We start from the raw sequence: 23,294 nt of genomic DNA on the forward strand, positions 1-23,294 counted from the left end.
CTAGTTGTGGCGTGTGGGTTTTCTCTTCTCTAGTCGTGGCGCACAGGCTCTCTCTTCTCTAGTCGTGACACACGGGCTCCAGAGCGTGTGGGCTCTGTAGTTTGCGGCACTCAGGCTCTCTAATTGAGGCGGACAGGCTTAGCTGCCGTGCAGCATGTGGGATCTTAGTTCCCCGACCAGGGATCCAATCTGCGCCCCCTGCATTGGAAGGTGGATTCTTTACCACGGGACCACCGGGGAAGTCCCTTAAATGTCTCTTGACACATGAACAGATGAACAACATGTGGTGCAGACAGAGAGAGAGAATAGAATAATATTCAGCTTTAAAAAGAAAGATTCTACAATCCAATCAAACTTACTAATTCTATAGTCAAATGCTCATTTTGCCAATCTTTTCCTCTCTCCAAATCTTTTCCTCTTCCACCTGTTACACACAAATACACATGTGAATACCATCCCAAGTTTGTAAAGATTTACTGCAGCACTTTGATGTATACTGTGAAGCTATATTATGTGATGTAACAGTATTTCATCATAAGTCAATAGCATAGTTGGTCTAAGTAAAAACTTAAAATGAGATGTTTTATGTTGTCAATTTTTGTCATTACAAACAATACTTCAATAAACATTCTATATATAAAAGAGAAGATCCTGCCATATGCAACAACACAGGGAAACCTCAGTCCATAATTCCCTATTTCTTGTATACTTAGACCCTCCTTCCACATAGAAGAGGCTTATATATCCTTGACATTTAGTGCCTTTCTGATACATAACAGATTTAAACAATGTCTGCAGGCAGAACTGACGTTATCAGACCGTGGCTAAGTCCCCAAAAGGGAGAACTCACCACAAGGGGGCGCCGTAGTTCACCATGCCAGTATTTTTACCACATACTGAAAACAATGCCATTTTCTTCTTCCTCCACAGAACTCACGTGGCCTAACATTCCTGAATCTATCATAAGTAAAAATGAGTTGGCTGCTAATGTCATCAAGAAAGGAGATCTGGATAACCACAGCACAATAACAAAATCCGGAAAATTGAACGTTGATGCAGTGATGTAACTATAACTCATGTTCAAATCTCCCGTTACCCCAATGTCGCCAAACTTTAGGGCAACTAGGATCCAGCCCAGCATCCCCCAAGGCACCAAGTGGTCAGGTCTCTCTAAACTTCTCCTTTAGCCTTTCAATATCTGCTATGACACAGACATTTTTCAAGAGTGTGGGCCACTTGTTTCTTACCATGTCCCATCCTTTGGGCTTGTCTGGTATTTCCTCACAATTAAATGCAGGCTATATAAGAAAATTTAGAAAGTATCACTTTCCTATTCTATCTTACTTTGAATATTTTATTTCGTTTAATTCAGGTCACTCTTGCCAGCCATGGCCCCGACCCACAGAAGGCAGAGGAAGCACTGGGTAAACAGAAGCCAGAGGAAAAGAGATGTAACTTCTGTGCATTTGTTTGTGTTACAAAACAAAAAAAGTCTAATGCATCCAACTGGAAGCTTTCCTACAACAGACAATGCCAAGAGGCAGGTAAAAATCCTAGCTAAAATCTACAGGTTTAAATCAAGGATTGAAGATGAAGTTTCAACCCTACAGAATGACTGGGGTAACCAGGCAGTTCCAACCAACTGATTAGCAAATTGATTACTGGCAAATAGGACTGCACTGGAACAACTAGTTAACAATTGTTTTTGAAAAGTAAACGTAATTACATAACAATTTCACAGGCTACATTAAAAGCACAGATGAACAAAAGAACTAACCATGAAAGAATAAAACCTACATACAGCCTACTATACACAGGCAAATTACTTTTCTGTAAGGATACACAGGAATTGCTAACAGTGATTCCCTTTGGGAAGAGGGAGTAAGCGGGAAATTACAATCAATTCTAACTTACACCTTCTTGTACTGTTTGAATTTTCTTACCTGTGACTATATTGCTTGTGTAAATATCAACCTGGGTAATGTTATTCTAGGTCATTTTATTTTCTTCCTTTTACTATTTTGTGATACCTCTCCTCCCCAAAATTATTATTTCTCCTCCCTCCCGAAAATTTTTTAAGTGGCCAGACACATAGGATTGAGAACGGGAATTCCATGCAGCTGTGAAGATGTATGCTGATAGAAGTAAATGAAGAAATTGTAAAAGAGTATATAACTACAACCATAAATAGTTTGCCACAAATAGAAAAAAATAATGAAAATTAAATATTAAAAATTGTTTTTGTAAGTCAGACAGAGAAAGACGAGTATCAAATGATATCGCTTATTTGTGGAATTGGAAAAAGAATGGTACAAATGAAATTATTTACAAAACAGAAATAGAGTCATAGATGTAGAAAACAAACTTACGGTTACCAGGAGGGAAAACGAGGAGGGACAGAAGACTGGGATTGACATATACACACTACTATACATAAAGTAGATAATTAATAAGGACCTACTGTATAGCACAGGGAACTCTTCTCAATGCTCTGTAATGACCTATATGGGAAAAGAAGCTAAAGAGTGGATATATGTATATGTATAACTGAATCACTTTTCTGTATAGCAGAAACTAACATAACATAAATCAACCATACTCCAATAAAAATGTAAAAATCAATACATAAAAGAACTTTTTTAAAAATGGTTTTGTTTTGATTATCTCTATTTTCCACAGCAATCGGTAATGTCTGTATAACTACAAATAACAGAGAAAAAAAAATTCGTAACTTGCAGGCACGTATAAGAAACTCTCCCCATTCACCCCCTCTTACTCAAGACAGCCTGCTCTCTCTCAGAGCTTCCTTTAACAAAGCTGCCAAGAAGAAACGATTCACATTGCTAATGTGTTTGACAAGGGTGGAAGTAAGTTCTGCAGTGGTACATAAACTTAAATACACTTTTGGGACTTCCTTGGTGGCTCATCCGCCTGCCAATGCAGGAGACATGGGTTTGATCCCTGGTCCAGGAAGATCCCACGTGTCGCAGAGCAACTAAGCCCGTGTGCCACAACTACTGAAGCCCACACACCAAGAGAAGCCACTGCACTGAGAAGACCATGCAGTGCAACAGAGTAGTCCCCGCTCGCCACAACTAGAGAAAGCCCGAGTGCAGCAACGAGGATCCAATGCAGCCAAAAAAAGAAAAAAACTTAAATACACTTTTGCAAAGCATCTGCAAATCCAACAATGTTACTCTTCTATGAGTCCTATAATACGGTACATGAACACTTGGGAACTCCAAAGCCCTTTTTAAAAGAAACAAAAATGGTCACAGCACCAGTGTATAAGAGTAGAAAGAGCTTTCTGTTTCAGGAAACAGGAGACCCAAGTTCATGCCTGGGCTCTGTCTTAGTTGTGTGACCTTGGGGCAAGTAACTTCGTCTCTGAGTCTCAGCTTATTCACCTGAAAAACAGGGCTCATTCCCATCAATTTCTAGATGTCCTTGGAATCCAGTGAGGATCCAGATCCCGGCATTTGTGAGTAAAGAAAAGCTGCATTTCCCTTATAACAAGAGGCACCAGAGAACTTACTTTCCCTGCCCCCAATCCCTGCCCCTACCATGCAAGAAGGCAGCTGTCTACAACCAAGCAGGGAGCCCTCACCATAGGAAAGTGTTGGCTAAACCTTGATCTGGGACTTTCAAGCCTTCAGAACTGTAAGAAATAAATTCCTGCTGTTTACATCCAAAAATAAAAAATAAAAAAGCAAAGCTGAGTGTCTAAGGCCAGGGGAGCCCTACCGTGGACATAACCACACGCTTCATGGTACAATCACCCTTGTGTTTTAACCTCAATAACACATTACTGGATCGTGACGGGTCAACATGGTCTCCTTGGTTTTCACTCCAAAGGTTGCTGAAATGCTTCATTCCCACAGAATGGCCTCCTGTGTAAAATTCCCACTCCAGGAATGTCACAGGGGGCAGGGAAGAGTCCACCACAGAAAATTCCAGAACGGGAAATGTGCCTGTAAGACGTCCACCATCCCTTCCGCACACGGCCTTACCGATGGTGGTCTCGCAGAACTTGCCGGCAGCCACCTCGTTGGCGATGTTGGCTCCCATCAGCACACTCATGTCAATCCCCATCTTCTCTCGGATGATGTCGGAAATGAGCTTCAGCCCCTCGGGACCCTCGTCTATACCCTGCAAGGATGTCAGCAAGTTAGGGGAAAACAAACCACCAAGGACACAGAGGCAGGAGACTGCTGCTTTACAAGTCACCTAGATTTGGACCTCCAATGGCATAGGTACCTTGAAAAATCTCTCGTTTTCAAGAGTAAACAGACACCAGCGTGTATGTACCAATAAAATGAAAATGAACAATGTAACCACCCAGGTTAAGACACAGAACACGAGGAACATCACTGAGGTCCCCTGTATCTCTCCCCAAGTACATCCTCCTCCTTACTTGTGTTTCCTGGTCCCCACCAGGGTGAACCCCTATCCTGAATGCTTGATGCCCTGTCCCTTGCTCTTCTTGATCATTTTGCCACATAAAACTATCCCTAAACAATGTTATATCATGATGCCTGTTTCTGAAAACCTATAAATGAAACTGTACCTCTCACCTGTGATGTGCTAGTTTGTGCTATGTTATTACTTCAAAGATTCCCCCACGTGGCTGCACAAATGCTCTAGTTCATTCCCGTTTACTACTGTGTAGTATTCCATCATTCATTTGTCCATTCTATTCATGACTGACATTTGAATTCTTTGCTTTCATAAACATTCACCTATGAACACTTTGAAACACAGTCTCTCAAAGAGGGTTCTTACCGTTTTTTTACAGCACGGGTGAAGTTTAGGGACTCATTCTCAGACTTCATGTGTATAAAGCAAAATACATAAAATTACCCAGGAAGACAATTATACTGAAAGGTAGTTATCAAATGTTAAAAAAAAACCAAATTTGTGACAAAGTAATATATGTATTTTATTAATGCAATTATAAAAAGATGTCATAGCAGGTCTAATAATTACCATAATTTCCAAGTAGTGATGAGAATAAATGATACCTCAAGAATCTGAAGCCACTGTAAAGTGATATGAAAATGCCTGTAATTTCTATTGACCACAGGGTCAAGTTCTGCTAACACTACTGTCATTGAAACTCTGTGGCCTACAGTCCTAAGTGAAGGAATGCTGGTTTCAGTTAGAGGTTAAAAAGAATAAAAATGCAATTCCACGCCCACATTTAGGTCACGAACCTCCTGAATTCTGTCCTGTCTCTGGGGATGGTTTGTGGACTTCTGGTTACAAATACTCTCTTTGAATAATTCCAGGAGTGGGAAGTAAAGATGATTAATTTCCCAGCGAATGCAAACCACCTGAGATTTCTAGAGCGCGGGCGGAGACTCCTGTGCTGGACCTAAGGTTCTGTCCTCAGGGGACCCACCCTGGCCACCCCCCCCCCCCCCCGCCCCCGCCGCGAACCACCCCCCGGAGAGAAGCAGCCCCTCCTAAATGTGAGCCAAGCGAGGTGTGGGGGACGCGTGGTTTTGATTCCCTTCCAAGCATCTTTAAAAACAAATCCAAGCCAGCCATAACCTCCCCTTCGGCTCCTTGTCTGCAACAGATGAAGGAGGAAAGGCAGTTCTCAGCAGCAGGCGCGCAACCCTAACCCGCCTCACCTTGATGAGGGTGATACCTAGCGCGTCCTTGGGCACCCTTCCCGTGATCTCGTCGCATATCCGGTGGATGAACTGATGAGGGATGACAAACACCAGCAGGTCTGCGTCCTGCACGGCCTCGTTGAGGTTCGCGACAGCAACCTGCGAGGGCGAGGTGGACACAGTTACGCCTGGACTGAAACACACCTGTCCAAGCGACGCATGCGCTGACCAGGCATCCGCTGCCTCCACCCCGTAGACGGACAGTCAGACCAGAGGGGTGTGCATGCCGCCTTCCCCATTAGGGACGTGCAGACGTGCATCCGAGGCCAGCAGGGTCCTGCCTCTGCCGCGTATCAGCCGGTGGAGGGCCCCACCCTCTCCTGCCTCGGTCCCCTTCCCAGTAAAAGGGGGTCACAACCATCCCATGCAGGTGGTTCTCTGCTGCTCTCCCGAGCCGCCCTCCCCATCCATTTCTGCCCTCCTTTGCCCCACTCTGTTCCCGGGGAGGCTGTACTCTGTGGGTGGTTTCCCCGGGGCACCCTTGCTCTCTGCCTTCCAGGTGGCTCAGCCCAAGCTGGGCACTGCCGGGAGCTCCAAGGTGGGAGGAGAGACAGGTCAGGGTGTTGACCCGCACCTGGGGCCACTCCTGCCCGGCTCGCAGGGGTACTGGCCTGGCTTCCTTCTACAGCTCCACCTCCTGACCTGGTCTGAGGCAGCTCCTCCTCCACTTCTCTAAGCTCTGGTGCGGCCGGTGGGGTGACGCGGGTCTGTCCCCCTGCCCTTTCAGGGGTAGCCACGGCTTCCTGCTGTTGCTCATCTCTGGACACTTCACCTGGCCCTTCTGGTTCCCTTGACTCCGCCCACGACTCTGTCAACAGTATTGCACTAAATGCTCCTATGTAAGCACTTGGTGAGCACAGTTGTGAAGAACAAATGATATAGAGGAGTCTGGCACCTGGTAGGCACGCAATAAATGTCAGCTATTACCATGATTTTCCTTCAGATAAGTAATAAGATGGGTTTTAAAATTTAACATGGGCAGAGAAACACACACACACACACACACACACACACACACACACACACACACACACACAGGCAGAGGTTAGGGCACCAAAGGAGGACACAGGGCCTTATGGTCTCCAGCAGAGACTGCCTGTTGTTGCCCAATGTCTGTTCTCCCCGTCTTCCTCAGCAAGAGAATCCCCAGCTTGGGGTGAGGTTCATAACTGCCAGAGAAGAAGGCTACACCTCCAGCCTCCCTTGCAGGTACATGCCCTGTTTGATTAAGTTCCGGCCAACAAGGTACAAATGGAAGTGTCATGCCTGACTTCTGGGAAATGCCCTTGAAGGCATTTCTTCCTCCTTTTGCCAGATGGAATGTGAAGAGATGGCTGGAGTTCAGGCAGCCATCCTGGACTATGAGGAAGAAACCAAATGCTGAGACAGCAGAAAAGAGTCCCTGACATCATGATGCATCGTTATTATGATGAACATGGGTTTTTTTTGGAAAAGTATTTAATAAATTTCTTTCTTATTTACAATCAAGTTCTGTTGGGCAACTTAAATAAAAGATGTGACAAACGTCTTTTATATGAGAGAAAAAAAGCACAAACATTTACTTTGTTTAGGTCACTGTTGCTCTTAGGTTTTCTGTCATATGTACCTGAACCTAACGGTAACTGACATAGTCACCATTAAACATTCCTGGTTCCCAAATTGAAAGGAAGTGGACATCAAATCTTCCCTGAGGAAGTGCTCTCTGCCACAGGAACACCATTCAGCATGGATAAGCCTCCTAGGAAATCTAGTTTGGGAGCTGTGATGGAGATGCCAACTCCTTGACAAAATTTCTTCTCCCCTTTCTCCATAACTACAGAGAAACTAGGGGACCAGTGACCACTAGACTAGATGGTCACTGGTCACCTAGCTCAGGACTGCACCTCCCAGAAGCCCTTGCAGTTACACAAGGCCAGGGACCAAGTTCAATGAAATGTGAGACAGAGCAGTGCACACCACTTATGACCAGAGCCCTTAAAACCTTGGCTGCTTCCTCTGCACTTTCCTTTCCCCATTTTGTGTTAGTTGACAATGCAGACCTAGGAGATAGCACAGAAATGATGAAGAAAGATAGGACCAAGAATAATGGTGTGAAGCAAAGCTGCTAGACCACTGTTTTGTGAAAGGGAAATAAATCCCTTTGTTCCATAAGTCACATTACTGTTTCTACTTATACCTTAGTCTCTTAACTAACACATGTATTAAGTTATTCCTTCACTCAAAGAATTCCCCCAAAGGAATCCCCCTGGCATTACTTCACTCCCTCCTCCCTTTGGCTGGTGTGGAAGACCTGTAATTTACCACCCAGCCTCCACTCCCCTTCTTTCTAGCAAAAGTGCCTCTAAATTTCATTTCAAAAGCTACTGCTTGCCCATTTTAACCAAGCAATTTAGGTGGAAATGGCCCATCCCCTGCTCCATGGGTGGTCCTTGAGTTGTTAAAGCCAATGGGCACATAGAAGAATGGGAACCACTGTTTGCTGTGGTTTCTGAGCAACAGTTGCTTCTTTACTCTTCTGCACCAGCTACTGGGTCTTTTCTTGAACAGTATGGGATGATGGTGCACGATCCGGAACAGCTGCAACCATTTTACAAATGTGAGGGCCAGAACCTAGACCTGCCAAGGGGCTCCCATGTAAACAAAGGCTATTGTTTCAGGCTGCCCCTGACTGGCCCCACCTGAATTTTTAGTCATGTGACCCAAAACATCAGCTTAAGCTGATTTGAATTGCAACATAAAGAGTCATTCCCATAGGACATATGGTAACTGGAGCTTAGCACTTCTCCCTCTTTATTCACATCCCCAAAGGCTGGGGGAAACCTGTCTTCCTCTTCAGAGGTGCTTCTCCAGGTTGGTAATCCAGGCAGGGTAACAAGGATTCATCACCCCAAACCTACCAGCCTATTAGTTCCCTGGCATCTGGAGACTTTACCTCCTCCAAACAACCAGTTTGTTATTCTATTCCATTAGCCCCAGTGCCAACATACACTGGCTCCGTTTGTCCCTGATTGGCAAAGCCCATTACACTCTTACATATTCCCTGTGGTCCCAGCCAGAACCGCCAGCCAGTAAGACCTCTGACGGACCCCCCCACGCCCCACTCCTCCTTGGGTTACTAGGCTTACTTAGGCAGGGACTTCTGTTCTCTATCTCCCTTCTCATACAGAGCCTGGCAGCCTGAATTTTAATGAAAACCCTTCTTCTTCTCTGCACCTATTGTTTCTCCTCTTCCCCATCCACCTACCACACACACACACACACACACACACACACACACCCCTTTCCATATCTTCAGGGCATTTCCTGACATGGTGAGATGGAAAAGACACCAGAGCCAGAGCAAAGATGGAAAAGATGTGTATTGGGGTCCCACATTTGCAACTGACCAGCTGTGGGACCTGGACAGAGGACTCCTGTTTATTGATCAGTCACCCTGCCTACAGAGCAAGGATAAAAATCACCTTTCCTACCAGCTACTTCACAGAGCACTTCCAAATTAACGTAAGTAACAGCACTCTGCAGTGACATGAAACAAGTGAAAGAGATTACTCATCAGAAAATCGACCTGCCTTTGATCAATTCTTAACCTTTAAGGAGTCAGCCCATCAATATGTCCCCTGTTACAAAACATTCCCATGGAAGCTGCCAGCTGGCCCAGGATTTCTTCCTGTCTCTTACATTTCCTTTTTCAACAAATCAAAGAACCTGTGGTTGGTTGGGTGTGACGGGTCTCTGGGACAACATGCCTGGGGCTCACTCAGCACAGACTGATGTCCTTCCATTGTCCTTGACCTTGGCCAAGTACTTAGAATTTAACCCACAGAAACAACACAACACGTAACCCGAGCTGCATTTGTGTGGTGCACACAGCCTGTGATTCCTGTTACACAGGATCAAAATGAGCTCTCCTCAATGAACACAGTAAATCAAATACCCTCTTTCAGAATTAAAGCTTTAGCTAAGCCCCTATCCTATCTTTTATTCTGAACCAAATCAGGACACTGCTTTGGAAATGCTGACCTATTTCATAAGCCTCCTGCCAAAATCTTCCTGAGGGCGTCCACCATTAAAGATCCTGAAATGTGTTGGGAGAGACAGCTCAGAACAAAAGGGCTTGCCTTTCACTGGCAAGGAGGACAGGTAATCAAATCAGAAGGAAGGCATCAGGGCTCGTGCACTTGATGTCCTGACTTCCAGGAATCCAGGGCTCTCGGTACAAATTAATAAAGAAACTAATAATAATTAAAATCACTTAAAACAGAGCCAGTAAAGTCTATGGGCCAAGCCTGAAGGTTCTTTTGTTTCCCCTGGATTAGCTATCACTGTGCAGGGTGTAGGCACCTTGGTCCAGCTCTACATCCAGTTCGCTAACTGGACACCACAGGCAACTCACCTACAGTGTTGAGGGAATGAGCATTTAGATTAAACACAACAACATGAGAAATACACAGAGCAAAGGATAGCTGGCACACAGCAGAGGTTCAAAAATATTGTGGTTTCCTCCTGTCCTAGCAACCTCAACTTAAGCCAAGATCGTAGGTGAAATTCACATCCTTGGCACTATACTTAGAAAAAGGATGCTCCAGAATTCCCTGGTGGGCCAGAGTTTAGGACTCACTGCTTTCACTTACAGGGCCCAGGTTCCATCCCTGCTTGGGGAACTAAGATTCCACAAACCACGCAGTGGGCACCCCCCAAAAAAGAGAATACACCACTGTAGTAAGTGAGGTGGGGGGGAGAAAAGAGAATACACCACTGTAGTAAGTGAGGTGGGGGGAAAAAAGAGAATACACCACTGTAGTAAGTGAGGTGGGGGGGGGGGGGAAGAGAATACACCACTGTAGTAAGTGAGGTGGGGGGGAAAAAAGAGAATACACCACTGTAGTAAGTGAGGTGGGGGGGGGAAAAGAGAATACACCACTGTAGTAAGTGAGGTTGGGGGGAAAAAAAGAGAATACACCACTGTAGTAAGTGAGGTTGGGGGGAAAAAAGAGAATACACCACTGTAGTAAGTGAGGTGGGGGGGGGGAAAGAGAATACACCACTGTAGTAAGTGAGGTGAGGGGGGGGAAAGAGAATACACCACTGTAGTAAGTGAGGTGGGGGGGGGGGGAAGAGAATACACCACTGTAGTAAGTGAGGTGGGGGGGGAAAAAAGAGAATACACCACTGTAGTAAGTGAGGTGGGGGGGGGAAAAAGAGAATACACCACTGTAGTAAGTGAGGTTGGGGGGAAAAAAAGCTGCTAGACCAGCGGTGCCCAAAGTGTGGTTCCTGAGCCAACAGCATCACCACCACCAGGGAAATCATTAGAAATGCAAATGCCTGGCTTCCCCGGAGACGTAGTGAATGAGCAACTCCTGGGGTGGATCCAGTGTCCCTGGTGAGCTCTCCAAGTGGTTCTGCGGAACACTTAGATTTGAGAAGCACCAGTGAAGCTGAATCCTACAATGAAAATCAAAACACTACCCCCAGGGAGGAAAGAGTTAACACTGAAGCTCCTACTGAACTGATATTCTAATTTTCAGAAGGTTTTAAAGCCAAAATTAACAGATATAATTGCAGTCCTATTACTCAAAAGTCAATGGGTAATGAGGTGGATAAACCTAGAGTCTGTCATACAGAGTGAAGTAAGTCAGAAAGAGAAAGACAAATATTGTATACTAACTCACATATACGGAATCTAAAAATGGTACTGATGAACGCAGTGACAAGAACAAGGACGCAGGTGCAGAGAATGGACTGGAGAACTCGAGGTTTGGGGGGGGTGGGGGGTGAAGGGGAAGCTGAGACAAAGTGAGAGAGTAGCACAGACATATATATATAGTACCAACTGTAAAAGAGATAGCCAGTGGGAAGTTGTTGTATAACAAAGGGAGTCCAACTTGAGGATGGAAGATGCCTTAGAGAACTGGGATGGGGAGGGTGGGGGGGACACGAGGGAGGGTGCAGGGGGAGTTGAGGGAGGGAGGGAATATGGGGAAATGTGTATAAAAATAGATGATTGAACTTGGTGTACCCCCAAAAAAATAAAAAAAAATAAAAAATAAAAAGTCACTGGTCTTTTTTTTTCAATGTCTTGGCTTAACTTTCTATCCCATGGGACACCACCTAAAGCACTAAAACAGAACTCTCCAGCCTGGTTAGTTCTCCCTCACCACTTCCACTGTCAAGTAACGCCCGGTACTATTCCAGGTGCTGTGGACACATCAGTGAATGTAGGCCAATGTAAGGAACAAAATCCAGAGTTAGCAATAAAAAAAAAAGTCTAAATTGGATTTCCAAAGTTAAAATTTTTATGCTTCAAAGGATACCATCAAGAAAGTGAAAACTCACAGAATGGGAGAATACACTTCCAAACTATATATCTGAGAATGGATTGGTATCTAATAAAAAATCGTTCCCACTCAGTAATAAAAAGACAACTCAATTTTTTAAAATGGGCAAAAGATCTGAATATACATTTCCCCAAGGAAGATATACACATGGCCAATAAACACATGAAAAGGTGATCAATACTGTTAGCCATTGGGCAAATGAAAATCAAAACCAAAATGAAAAAAAAAAAAAAGTAACTTGAGATAGAAATGATAAAAAAAAATGAGATGCCACTTCACACCAAGATGGCTAGGATCAAAAAGTTAGATAATAACAAGTGTTGGTGAGGATGTGGAGAAACTGGAAACTTCACACACTGCTGGTTGGAATGTGTACTGGTTGCAGCCACTTTGAAAAAATCTGGCAGTTCCTCAAAAAGTTAAACGGTTACCATGACTCAGCAACTGTATTCCTAAGTATATATTCAAAAGAACGAAAACATGTTCATACAAAACACTTTACACAAATGTTCCCAGCAATATTATTCATGATAGCCAAACAGTGGAAACAACCCAAATGTCCAACAATGGATGAGTGGATAAACAAAATATGGGACCCCCGTAAAACTGAGTATTAGCTATAAGAGGAATGAAGTACTGATTCAGGTTACAACATGGATAACCCTGAAAACATCATGCGAAGTGAAAGAAGCCAGTCACAGAAGATGACGTATTGTATGGTGCCACCTATATGAAATGTCCAGAACAGGCAAACCTGGAGACAGAAAGTAGAATAGTTGTTATTTAGGGCTGGGGATAAGAGAAAAGAGGAGGTGACAGCTAAAGGGTATCAGGTTTCTTTTTTTTTCTTTAAATATTTATTCATTTATTTGGCTACGTCAGGTCTTAGTTGTGGCACATGGCATCTTTTGTTGCGGCGCATGGACTCTAGAGTGCATGGGCTCAGTAGCTGCAGCACGCAGACTCTCTAGTTGTGGCGCACAAGCTCTACAGTGTGCAGGCTCAGTAGTTGCTGCTCAGGGGCTTAGTCGCCCCGTGGCATGTGGGATCTTAGTTCCCTGACCAGGGGTCAAACCTGTGTCCCCTACATTGGAAGGCAGATTCTTAACCACTGGACCACCAGGGAAGTCCCTATGAGGTTTCTTTCTAAGGTGATGAAATATTCTAAAATTGACTGCAGTGCTGGTTGCCCAACTCTGTGAATATACTAAAAACCACTGATGTACACTTTAATGGTAAATTGTAGGTCTGTGAATTCTCTCTCAGTAAAGCTGTTTTTAAAACCACAGATGGCGAGGCTTAGAAGACGAAGATGAGAGGCCATGAGAACCCTAGTTCACAGAGGATGCTGCAATAATCAATCCTGGTGTCACACTGACGTTGGTTAAAGCTGGACTGAGGCAGAAGAGCTCTCTACCTGGGTGAACTCTAAACAGGCTCTGGACAGACAGCTGCAACACAGGACCAACAATTTATATCCTGCAGTGGCAGGAAATAAGAAATGTTCTTCCATTCAGGTCTAAGGGGAAAGTGCAAACCCAGACTGCCCCAGCTTTTGGTGAGAAGTTGATGACATGGTGATGTCATTGTTACAGAAGGTTTCCCTGTAGAGGGGTCATGCGATGAGCACGTGATGACCTGGAGAAGGGTCGGCGGGCAGCAGTCTGGGGACCCCACTCACAGTCTCAAGTCAGCAAAGTGACAGACATCCTAAAGAACAACCCTATGTGGATGAAACGTAGCAAGTCTCTCTTGCTTGAATCCGAGACAGAAATGATTAAAGCCAGCTTTTCGGCTCTGGTTGCACATTCCCTCTGAGTCAATTAATCTTATGTCTGGCTTTTTACCTTAAAAAGCAGTGACACATTTTGTATAATTGTATCGTATAGCTGTATTGAATCATGTAGTATCAAATATTAGATGTGATTTAATAGTTTTAATCAATTTAAACCCATCTTAATCACTTTTTTTCCCGAAAATACTGCCAGATGCTGACATTCAGTGTAATTTCTTTGCCTGTTCAGCTACAGAAAGTGGTGCTCAGTCGTAGAATGTTGTACCTTTTAACACCTGATGTGTACATCCGTGTAACAGGAAGGACAACAAGAAAATAGCAATCCTACAGAAAGAGTATGGCAGAAAAAGATCTGTATGCAGTCTTATTTCCTTTTGTTGTCAGAATAATTATAATTCTTGAGCCTCCCAGAAATTGGAAGCTAAATAAAGCAACTCAAGTTTCAAAAAAAAAAAAAAAAAAAGCGGTGACAATAATCCGTCTTGTCTAACACTAGCTGACTTTTGAATGATCGAATGAGATATTTGAAAAACTCTGAAATAAACATAAAATGTTTTTAAAACTCACAAAAACAAAGCCCTAGCTTTGTAACAGAGTCTTAACATTAAACAAATAATGTGGATCATCTCATTTACTCCTCCCCAAACCCCTAAGGGGAGGCACTCACAGCGGCCCATGTTACCAGGAGGTGCGGGGCAGCCCAGGCTCCTCAGAGCAGGCCCCCCACTGCAAGGTGTGCCCATCACCACCACACTTCACCACCGCTCATCTTTTAAAGTTACTTATTATGAGACATTTGATACATACAAATTCTAGAATCTAAAAAGCACAAACAAAAAACAAACAAGCAAACAGTGGTGTACCTTCCATCAGGTAGAAATAAAGCTTTCCAATACCCTGTATGTCCTCTGCCACCACACTAGCAAGGATGTAGAAGGATGTGAGTTCACAAACCCCACTGGGGGCGTGGAGATGGGTACAACTGAAACAGGAGGGAAGGGGGCATGCCACAACCTTTATTTTTATTGTTTAAAATTTATTTTTCTTTTGGCTGTGCTGCAGGCCTCGTGGGATCTTAGTCCCCCTACCCGGGCCCAAAGCTGGGCCCACGGCAGTGAAAGCCTGCATCCTGACCACTGGGCCGCCAAGGAATTCCCACCACAACCTTTAAAAGAAGGACACAGCTGTTGAGGATATGACATAAACTGGTTAGAATCAACTAGGTCCAAGATGGAGGTGATGACTTCCGGCTGACCTTGAGCTTCATTATGCACTCATCGTAATACACTAGCATATGCTAAATGACAGGCCCACAGGCGCCATGACAGTTCTGAGGCCGCCCATAAAAGGCCCCAAAGTGGGCAGGACCCAATTCCTGGAAATCCCTGCCGCTTCCCTGAAATAGTTGGAATAATCCTACACTCAGCCCCTGAAATTAGCCAACCCATTAAAACTAACCACCCCCACACCGTGGGGCCTCTGACCTTCTGAGATGGCCCACACTCTATGTGTTTCTCCAGGGCCTTCAGATAAAGACCATCTGCATTCTGTCTGTGGAATGTGTATCTCTCTAAATAAATCACTTCTTGTCTATCCCTTTGTTTCTCACTGAATTCTTTCTGCACTGAGACGTAAAGAACCTGAACTTCAGTAGGTCCTGAGACCAGGTGTATGATTTTAATTAAAAGACAGCGGGTTCCTGAGAAAACCATAATCCAAAAAGGCACATGCACCCCGACGTTCACTGCAGCACTGTTTACAATAGCCAGGACATGGAAGCAACCTAAATGCCCATCAACAGAGGAATGGATAAAGATATGGCACATATATACAATGGAATATTAGGCAGCCATAAAAACGAATGAAACTGAGTTATTTGTAGTGAGGTGGGTGGACCTAGAGTCTGTCATACAGAGTGAAGTAAGCCAGAAAGAGAAAAACACCGTATGCCAACTCATATATATGGAACCTAAAAAACAATATTGAAGAACCCAGTGACAGGGTGAGAATAAAGGTGCAGATGTCGAGAACGGACTTGAGGACATGGGGTGGGGGGATGGGGGCGAAGGGGAAGCCAGGACGAAAGGAGAGAATAGCACGGACATATATACACTACCAAATGTAAAACAGATAGCTAGTGGGAAGCTGCTGCATAACACTGGGAGATCAACTCGATGATGGGTGATGCCTTAGAGGGCTGGGACAGGGAAGGTGGGAAGGAGTTGCGGGAGGGAGGGCATATGGGGATATATGTATAAATACAGCTGATTCACTTTGTTGTACAGCAAAAACTGGCACAATAGTGTAAAGCAATTATATTCCAATAAAGAGTTTAAAAAATAAAAGAAAATTAAAAAAAAAAAGACAGTGGGTTCAAGTCCCAATCTGGGTTTCAGCTGGTTTGAGTCCCTGACGGAGGGCTGAAGTCCTAAACTGAGTTGTGTGGCTTCACAACCACGCTGGACACCAGTGGTGCCATCTGGCAGATTACAGACTGCATTCCTTGTGACCCTGCGATGCCACCCCAGGACATGGATAAGGCTGTTCCCAAGGGCACTGTCTACGACCAGAGACCATGCAAACATCCAGTCCAGGGAACGGATACTCTCATAGTCACGAGCCTACAAGGCTTCAGACATCAACTTCTGGGAGCAGAGTTCCTCCCTCCTCTCCTCCCTCATCCACACCTGGGCACCCGGTGGCGGACTGAGTCCTGGGCTGGGCTCTGACGGAAGTGGCCCTTGACACCATCCTTCTCTGACCATCTGGCAGATTCACCTCCCCCCAAGTTCCCTGAGCACCACGCTAGGAAACTTGGGAGAATGAAACCCCAGCAAGTCAGGTCCACACACCTGGGGCAGGTGTGGGTACAAGTGGTCAATAAGGGGCTGGCTGAGAGCAGAATGGAAGGAACTCGCTAAAGAAGCGTGTGGTTTACAGAAGGGAAGGAGCAGTTGACACTGACAGGGATGAGAAGGGAAGCTCGAGGACCGGTCTGCCCCAAGCACGGTTAGACATGACCTCAGAGGCCTTCCAGGGCCGTGGGAACAGCAGCGCCTTTACTCTTTCCATCAGATACTTGGGCACCTTAACTGCCCAGCTCAGAACCCTACGGAACCTCCCTCTCGCCACCTACAGCACCAGGAGTAACTGCAGGGAAACGCTGTCGGGCCCGAGCGCAGTGACACAGAGAAGTCATCACTGTCTAAAAGGCCACGACTCAGCAGGCACAGAAACAGGTCCGCCAGCTACCAGCTCTGCAACCTGGGGCAAGTTCATTAACCTCTCCAAGCCCTGGTTTCTTCCCCTATAACAATCAGAATCACCATCATAGTAAGAAAACGAATAGCACCAACCAAAGCGGGTCACTGAGAACATTAAATGAGACTGTAACCAGACAGGGTAGGGGGTCCCCTGAGAAAGAGAACCAGGCATGGCTTTCTTGATGGAAGAGAAGCCATCTTTGGCCTAAGCCATTTTGGGATCTAAGCCTGGCCACAGTGTGCCCTTCAATAGGCCTCCATACTTAAGGATCCTAAGGGAACAAAAGGACAAACCTATCAAGCAAGAGAAGTAAATAACAACAACAAAGATAACAAATCAGTTATAAAGACTCCCAGCTAGACTAGCCCAAAGCACTGTCAAGTGGTTTGCAGGATTTAAACCCACCTGCAAACTCCACCACCAGATCAACTGGAACCTAAGGAATGATGAAGCTGACCTCTTCTGACCTTCGTGACTTCAATCCACTGAAGCCTGGACTCACTCTGTCCACTACTCAACCCCCTTCATGAACATGCCTGTTCTCTCTGCTTAAACTTCCCCAATTTTGTGTTGGGAGGCAGGGGGGCTCTGTTTTGGGAAAGATCCCCAGTGTTCTCCTTGCTTGCCCCAAGCAATAAATTCTGCCTTCTCCCTCGACACCCACCAAGGGGTGAATCCAGCTTTCGGGTAAGAAGGTGATGTATGTGAACTACTTTACACAGTGCTTGACACCAGTGAACACTGTAGCCAAAGCCAATCAGAAATCCTCAGTAAGCAAGGTCTTTGCATCTCCAAACGTCCTGGCGTTCATCAGTCTACAAATCTGTCTTCCCCGCTAGGAGTCAGGCAGCCACCTGGGCTGGTTTTCAAACAGACTCTTCCAGAAAGCCAGCCAGGGGTGAATCTGGAACAGAAGTTCATGAATTCCACTCACACAAGCAGCTGGGTCACCATTTTCATTCTCACGCTCACTTTTTCCTTCCTCTGCAGGTCGCTGGAATAAGGCCAGGCAATAACCTAGATTTTTCCCACTCAGGCCTAATAAGCTGGAATTTTAAACCATCAGTCTTCCAATTTTCTACGTCCTCCAATCTCCTTCGGTGACTTAGGTCTTGACCTTGATTTTAATTACAGACCAGTCCATTAGCTGGCCTAGAGGTGGACCAAAGTCCATGCACTTAGAAAGGATATGTGAAATAAAATTCACATTTCATGACAAGAAAAATTTAAACAAAAAAAGATTTTTTTCTCTGCCCTTGGTCTCCTCTCTCACCTCTACTGTGCATCGTTTATGAGCATTACACAGAGTCCAAACCATGGTTCAAAACCCTCCCCATCAGCGGAAATACCTGCTCAACCATGAAAAGCAACATTCTCCCAGCATCACGGAGACAATTCCTTAAAGATAACATTCCTTCTTGATCTTGCACAGATTTGGAGTGTATGAACTGTCAATAATACATCCTTTAACAGAAAGCCCTCTGTCTCAAAAAACTTATATAGCTGTGCCTAGACTTCTAATGGGCCGAACAGTTCTTAGTGCTGAGATGCTGTTCCTCAGTTATAATCCTCAATTTGGCTCGAATAAAGTTTCCACTCCTTTCTTAGACCGGCTAATTAATTTTTCGTCAACAGGTATCTCAGGAGTTACCAAAACACACGAGACAAAGGCAAAATTCTTAGTTCCAGCTTTGCTGGGACCAGAACTTCAAATGCCAAGAAAGTAGCCTGTGATGGGCTACAACGTGTACCCCGCCCCCACCCCCCGAAATTCATAGGTTGAAGTCCTAACCCTAGTACTTCAGGATGTGACTGTATTTGGAAACAGGGTCCTTATAAAGGGAATTATGTTAAAATGAGGTCATTGGGGTGAGCCCGCATGCAACATGACTGGTGTCTGTACAAGAGGAGATTAGGACACAGACACACAGGAGGAGGAGCACATGGGAGACACAGGAAGGAGAGTCCAGGAGAAGCCTCAGAAGAAGCCAACTTTGCCAACACTCTTGGCCTGGGGCTCTTCAGGGGAGCAGATTTTGCCACCTCAAAATATGCCTCTTTGGCATATTAATTATTTGAAGGTGGTTATATTTTTAAGAAACAGCAGACATGGGAGAAACTGAAAAGCAAACAGGAGTTGCCTTTTTGTAAGAAACATTTACATTTATAAGGGAAATTTCCATTTGTAAAGGGGTCTCCCTCCAAGTACCAGGAAGAGCAGGAGGACCAAATCTCTAGAAATTCTCACGGATGGGAAGGCAATGCCTGAAATCTGCATGACAACCTCACCTTTGTTTCCGGCACTTCCTGCTCACCTCCCATAACCACTCTCCCCACTCTCAATATCCTCTTTTCTCTTTAGCTGAGGATATTTAAGGTGAGCGCTACTGTCATTTTTGGTTACACAGTTTTCCTGGGTCTCTCCTATGCATACATGTTATTAAACCTTGTTTGATTTTCTCCTGTTCATCTGTCTCATGTCAATTTAATTCTGAGACCAGACAGAAGAACCTAAAAGGGCAGAGGAAAATTTGTTCTTCCAGACAACTTGAAGCCTCCAGAATTGTAAGAAGATTCATTTCTGTTGTTTAAGCCACCTGGTCTATCGTACTTTGTTATCGCAGCCCTAGCAAACTAATACAAGGCCTATGTTCAGAGTGAGGAAAGCCAAAACGGACCAAGCAAAGAACTCGGTGGTAGAAAGGAACAGGAGACGAGGGAAGCAGCTTTCCCATTCCCCAGTCCCAAGTGATAACTCAGCCCAGCGTAAGCTTTAGAATTCACCAAAGTCTTACCACATTTTCTGGCAGCTTGTGTCCAGGAAGATATTTTACATTTTCATGGTCATTATTTATGATGTCTGTCAGTTTTCGCCCATTAACTGTTTCTTCAAAGACCCACATCTTGACGGTGGAGGCAAACTTCTGAAGTTTCTTGACATTATTACCAATTATTTTTGCAACAGCTGAACCCCTGCAAAAGAAACAGTGGAAAAGAAAAACGCACTTGGGCCGAAGGAAAAAAACACTAGATTGTAATTCAGACTTGTGTTCTGATTCAAGCACTGAGCTGCCAACTCTGAGATGTGATGCTGTCTCAGCCCCAAGCTGTTTGAAACTTAGTTGCTTTCACTTGGAAATACCCCTCCAGTGATGAGGAAAGCCCCAGAATTTGGTACAAGGTCAAAAAGCACCACCCCTTGAAACGAGTAAGCACCAACCTATCTTGGAAGAGAGTATCACAGAAGGAAGAGAAATCCACTTGAAAGATGGCATAAAAATAACACATCAAGGGTTCATGAAGTCTCCAAGGAAACCAGGGAGACCAGTCTATCAAGGAAATTAACACGTAGCTACCATAGGATAAGCTGTGTTCTGGTGAACTGCAGCAGGCCCCAGGTGTGCTCATAAAGGAAAGACAAGACCTGAGTGGATTCCAGAAAAGGAGCAGAGCAAGGGCACAGGGCCCGGCGGCCTGAGCATTTGGTTCCCCCAGCGGCCTCTAAAAGCTCCCTTTTCCCCGCATCTCTATTCACCACACATATCCAGGTAATGGATCAGTCTCCCATAGGCTTTCCCACAGGGGAAGAGAAGAGAAGATGCTAGTTAACACCATTCCTCTGCACGAGACCTGTGGGTGTGTGGCTGGTCCCCGTGGCAGAGGTGATCATGGACAGCAGGCACCTGTGCCCATCTCACAGATGTGTTGAGTGCACAGTGATTGGGCTGCAGGTGGTACCTAAACCCGCTGAGCCAATCAGCTTCTTCTGTGGGACTCAATGGAGAAATGGTTTGTTTCTTAGACAGCTTTCCTGGGGTGAGGCGCAAAGCAAAGAATGGCCAAGAGCACCTTGAGTATTCACGCGCTGGGGCATTTGTATTTTTTCCAACTATTATCCTTAAGGCAATCTGGGAAATGGAGTAAAGGGTAATGACAGAGAGGGGGTGGGATCCAGTTGATGCAGCTTTGGCTGCACAACAGAATCACCTGAGAGACTGGGTCCCAGGCCACACCCAAGGCCAACGAAATTGGTACCTCTGGAGTGGGGTCAGGCACCAGCAGTCATTAAAGCTCCCCTGGGACTGGTGTGTGGCCAGAGAACAGTGTCTCTGCACAAGGATCTAGGACTTTGGTGCTTTCCTCCCTTACAAAGGAATAGCTGTAAACATCCAAGCTCTGGCTTTCCCTGTGAGATCCTTATTCTATTCCAGCAGGACATATAGCTTATTGGCTAAATATCCATTAATCCAATTCTCTGACACCTTGTAGAAAAAACATCAAGAATCTCCCCACCATCACTATCACCTTTATCCTGATGTTTATCCTAATAACTCAAGGTCAAAGATAGCAAGCGTGATGCTGAGCAAACTGAAGCGGGGCGGGAGGGGGGGGCGGTAGGTATAAGACAGTAAGGAACCCAAGTCTAGTAAATCAAGTGGGAAAATAAACTAGAACCCCAAACCCCAACCCCATGGTCCACAGTCTTACTGGAATACACCTGTTTCTCCCTTTACAGCCGCCTCCTAGAGAACCCAATCATTTCAACCAGAGACAAACCAACTGCAGTTTCTGCTGAAAAGTTAAGAAAACTTAAATAAATATTGAAACTATGAAGAACTAAGCCCACCAGACCTTGTCCTTTGGAGTTCAAAGGGGCTTAGAACGATAGAACAAAAATAAGGGAAACTTCAGTTACATGATTTACTCATGTGAGGTCATCAGGACCTCATTCTACCTCCCTGGTTTCATCAGTGACTTCACCCAGTCATGCATTTATCTCAGGCATCAAAATTGTCCTGAGCACCTACTGCATATAATGCACTGGGCTGGATGCAACGCTCTCCAAAAGCTTCCCACTCACTTAAGAGAGATGAACAAGGGAAAAGGGATTCACAGTCCTGTGTGTGATAAGAGGTGAGGGGAGTGAGGCACACGTGATTAGAAGGGTAACCTGCGATGGACTTTTAACACAAAGGACGCAGATGCGACTCAGTTAATCCATGAGAAGTCTCGCATGTCCAGTGTTCAGGTGAGGGAAACACGATGGACAGACCTGGCTGGGGTCCGGGGAGGAAACACGGGAATGGTGCTGAGGAAGACCATACCTTTGCGGAGAAGCAAGGAGGGCTTCACACGCTAGGGGTGGGAAGAGCAGGCAAAGCAGAGCTTCCGGTCAAAACTCAGCTAATCGCAGACACGTGAGGAGCGGGGTCAAGCCAAGAACTAACCAGCTGACCCAGAGACCACAAGCAACCACACGTGCTAGTTATTTTCAGCACCGAGTTGGGGGAGGGTGGGCTGTTTTGCAGCAGGAGCTAAGGGATGCATCAGATACAGCAACTAGAGGTAACTCCAGGTAATTCTGGGCCAGGCTGTTGGATCTTGCCACTCAGGGATGGGGGAGGGGAGGGAGGAGGAGGGGGGAGGGGAGGGAGGAGGGGGGGAGGGGAGGGTTGGGGGGAGGGGAGAGAAACAGATGGAGGCGGGGAAGAAGCATGAAATTTAATTCAAGGACAAATCTAGGCAGATGAACAAAAAGATCCTAATACTTATAAGACCTAGTCTTGTTCTTTCTAAATCCCTTATACAATATTTTTTTTTTTGGAGACCAGAAATAAAAACACTTTAGTGTGTTTTGTTTTCATCTCTTTCAGTATACTCTCCATGTTGAACCAAATATTTTCTTTGCTGTCCACCTTTTTCTGTGTTGCTTATAAAACCTCAAAGGCGTAATCCACTTCAGCATAGTAAAGGCTATATATTCTATGTGACAAGCCCATAGCTAACATCGTACTCTGTGTTCTTACCACCAAAAATGGTGGAGGGGGGAACTCTTGCAGGTGATGGATGTTTATTACCTTGACTGTGGTGGTTTCATGGGTGTATGCATATCTCCAAACCCATCAAATAGTAAGTATGTCTGAGTTTTCTGTGTATCAATTATACCTGAATAAAGCTGGTTGGTTGGTTCATTTTAAAAGTATAAGCCATACCCAAAACTCCTTTGTGGCTCTGAAATGGCACTAAATGTGTTTGTCATATATGTGCAAGGAGCAGGATCAAATAGCAAAGGGAGTGTTTTCAAGGCAACGACACAGAGCCCACTTATAAGTGACAACCCTGTCCTAAAAATGTGTCTGGCCTACAGAGGACCAGTCCAAAAAACATGCACAGATCCATTCGAACCGCGTTTAAAATAAAAATCCTGCCTACAGTCCA

General features: G+C 45.1%; 1 protein-coding gene across 1 annotated transcript in view; it reads right to left on the reverse strand.

The window, feature by feature from the left end:
* Positions 1–23,294, reverse strand: part of GPD1L (glycerol-3-phosphate dehydrogenase 1 like) — a 54,981-nt gene that overhangs the window by 21,950 nt on the left and 9,737 nt on the right. Inside the window, exons 3-5 of the mRNA XM_057706318.1 lie at positions 19,871–20,048; positions 5,637–5,777; positions 4,011–4,149 (exon numbers count right to left, since the gene is read on the reverse strand). Coding sequence (XP_057562301.1) covers positions 4,011–4,149; positions 5,637–5,777; positions 19,871–19,978 — 388 coding nt within the window. The 5' untranslated portion in view covers positions 19,979–20,048. The remainder of the gene's footprint in view (positions 1–4,010; positions 4,150–5,636; positions 5,778–19,870; positions 20,049–23,294) is intronic.

Source organism: Hippopotamus amphibius, chromosome 13 (assembly GCF_030028045.1).
Source record: "Hippopotamus amphibius kiboko isolate mHipAmp2 chromosome 13, mHipAmp2.hap2, whole genome shotgun sequence".
Taxonomy (NCBI): domain Eukaryota; kingdom Metazoa; phylum Chordata; class Mammalia; order Artiodactyla; family Hippopotamidae; genus Hippopotamus; species Hippopotamus amphibius.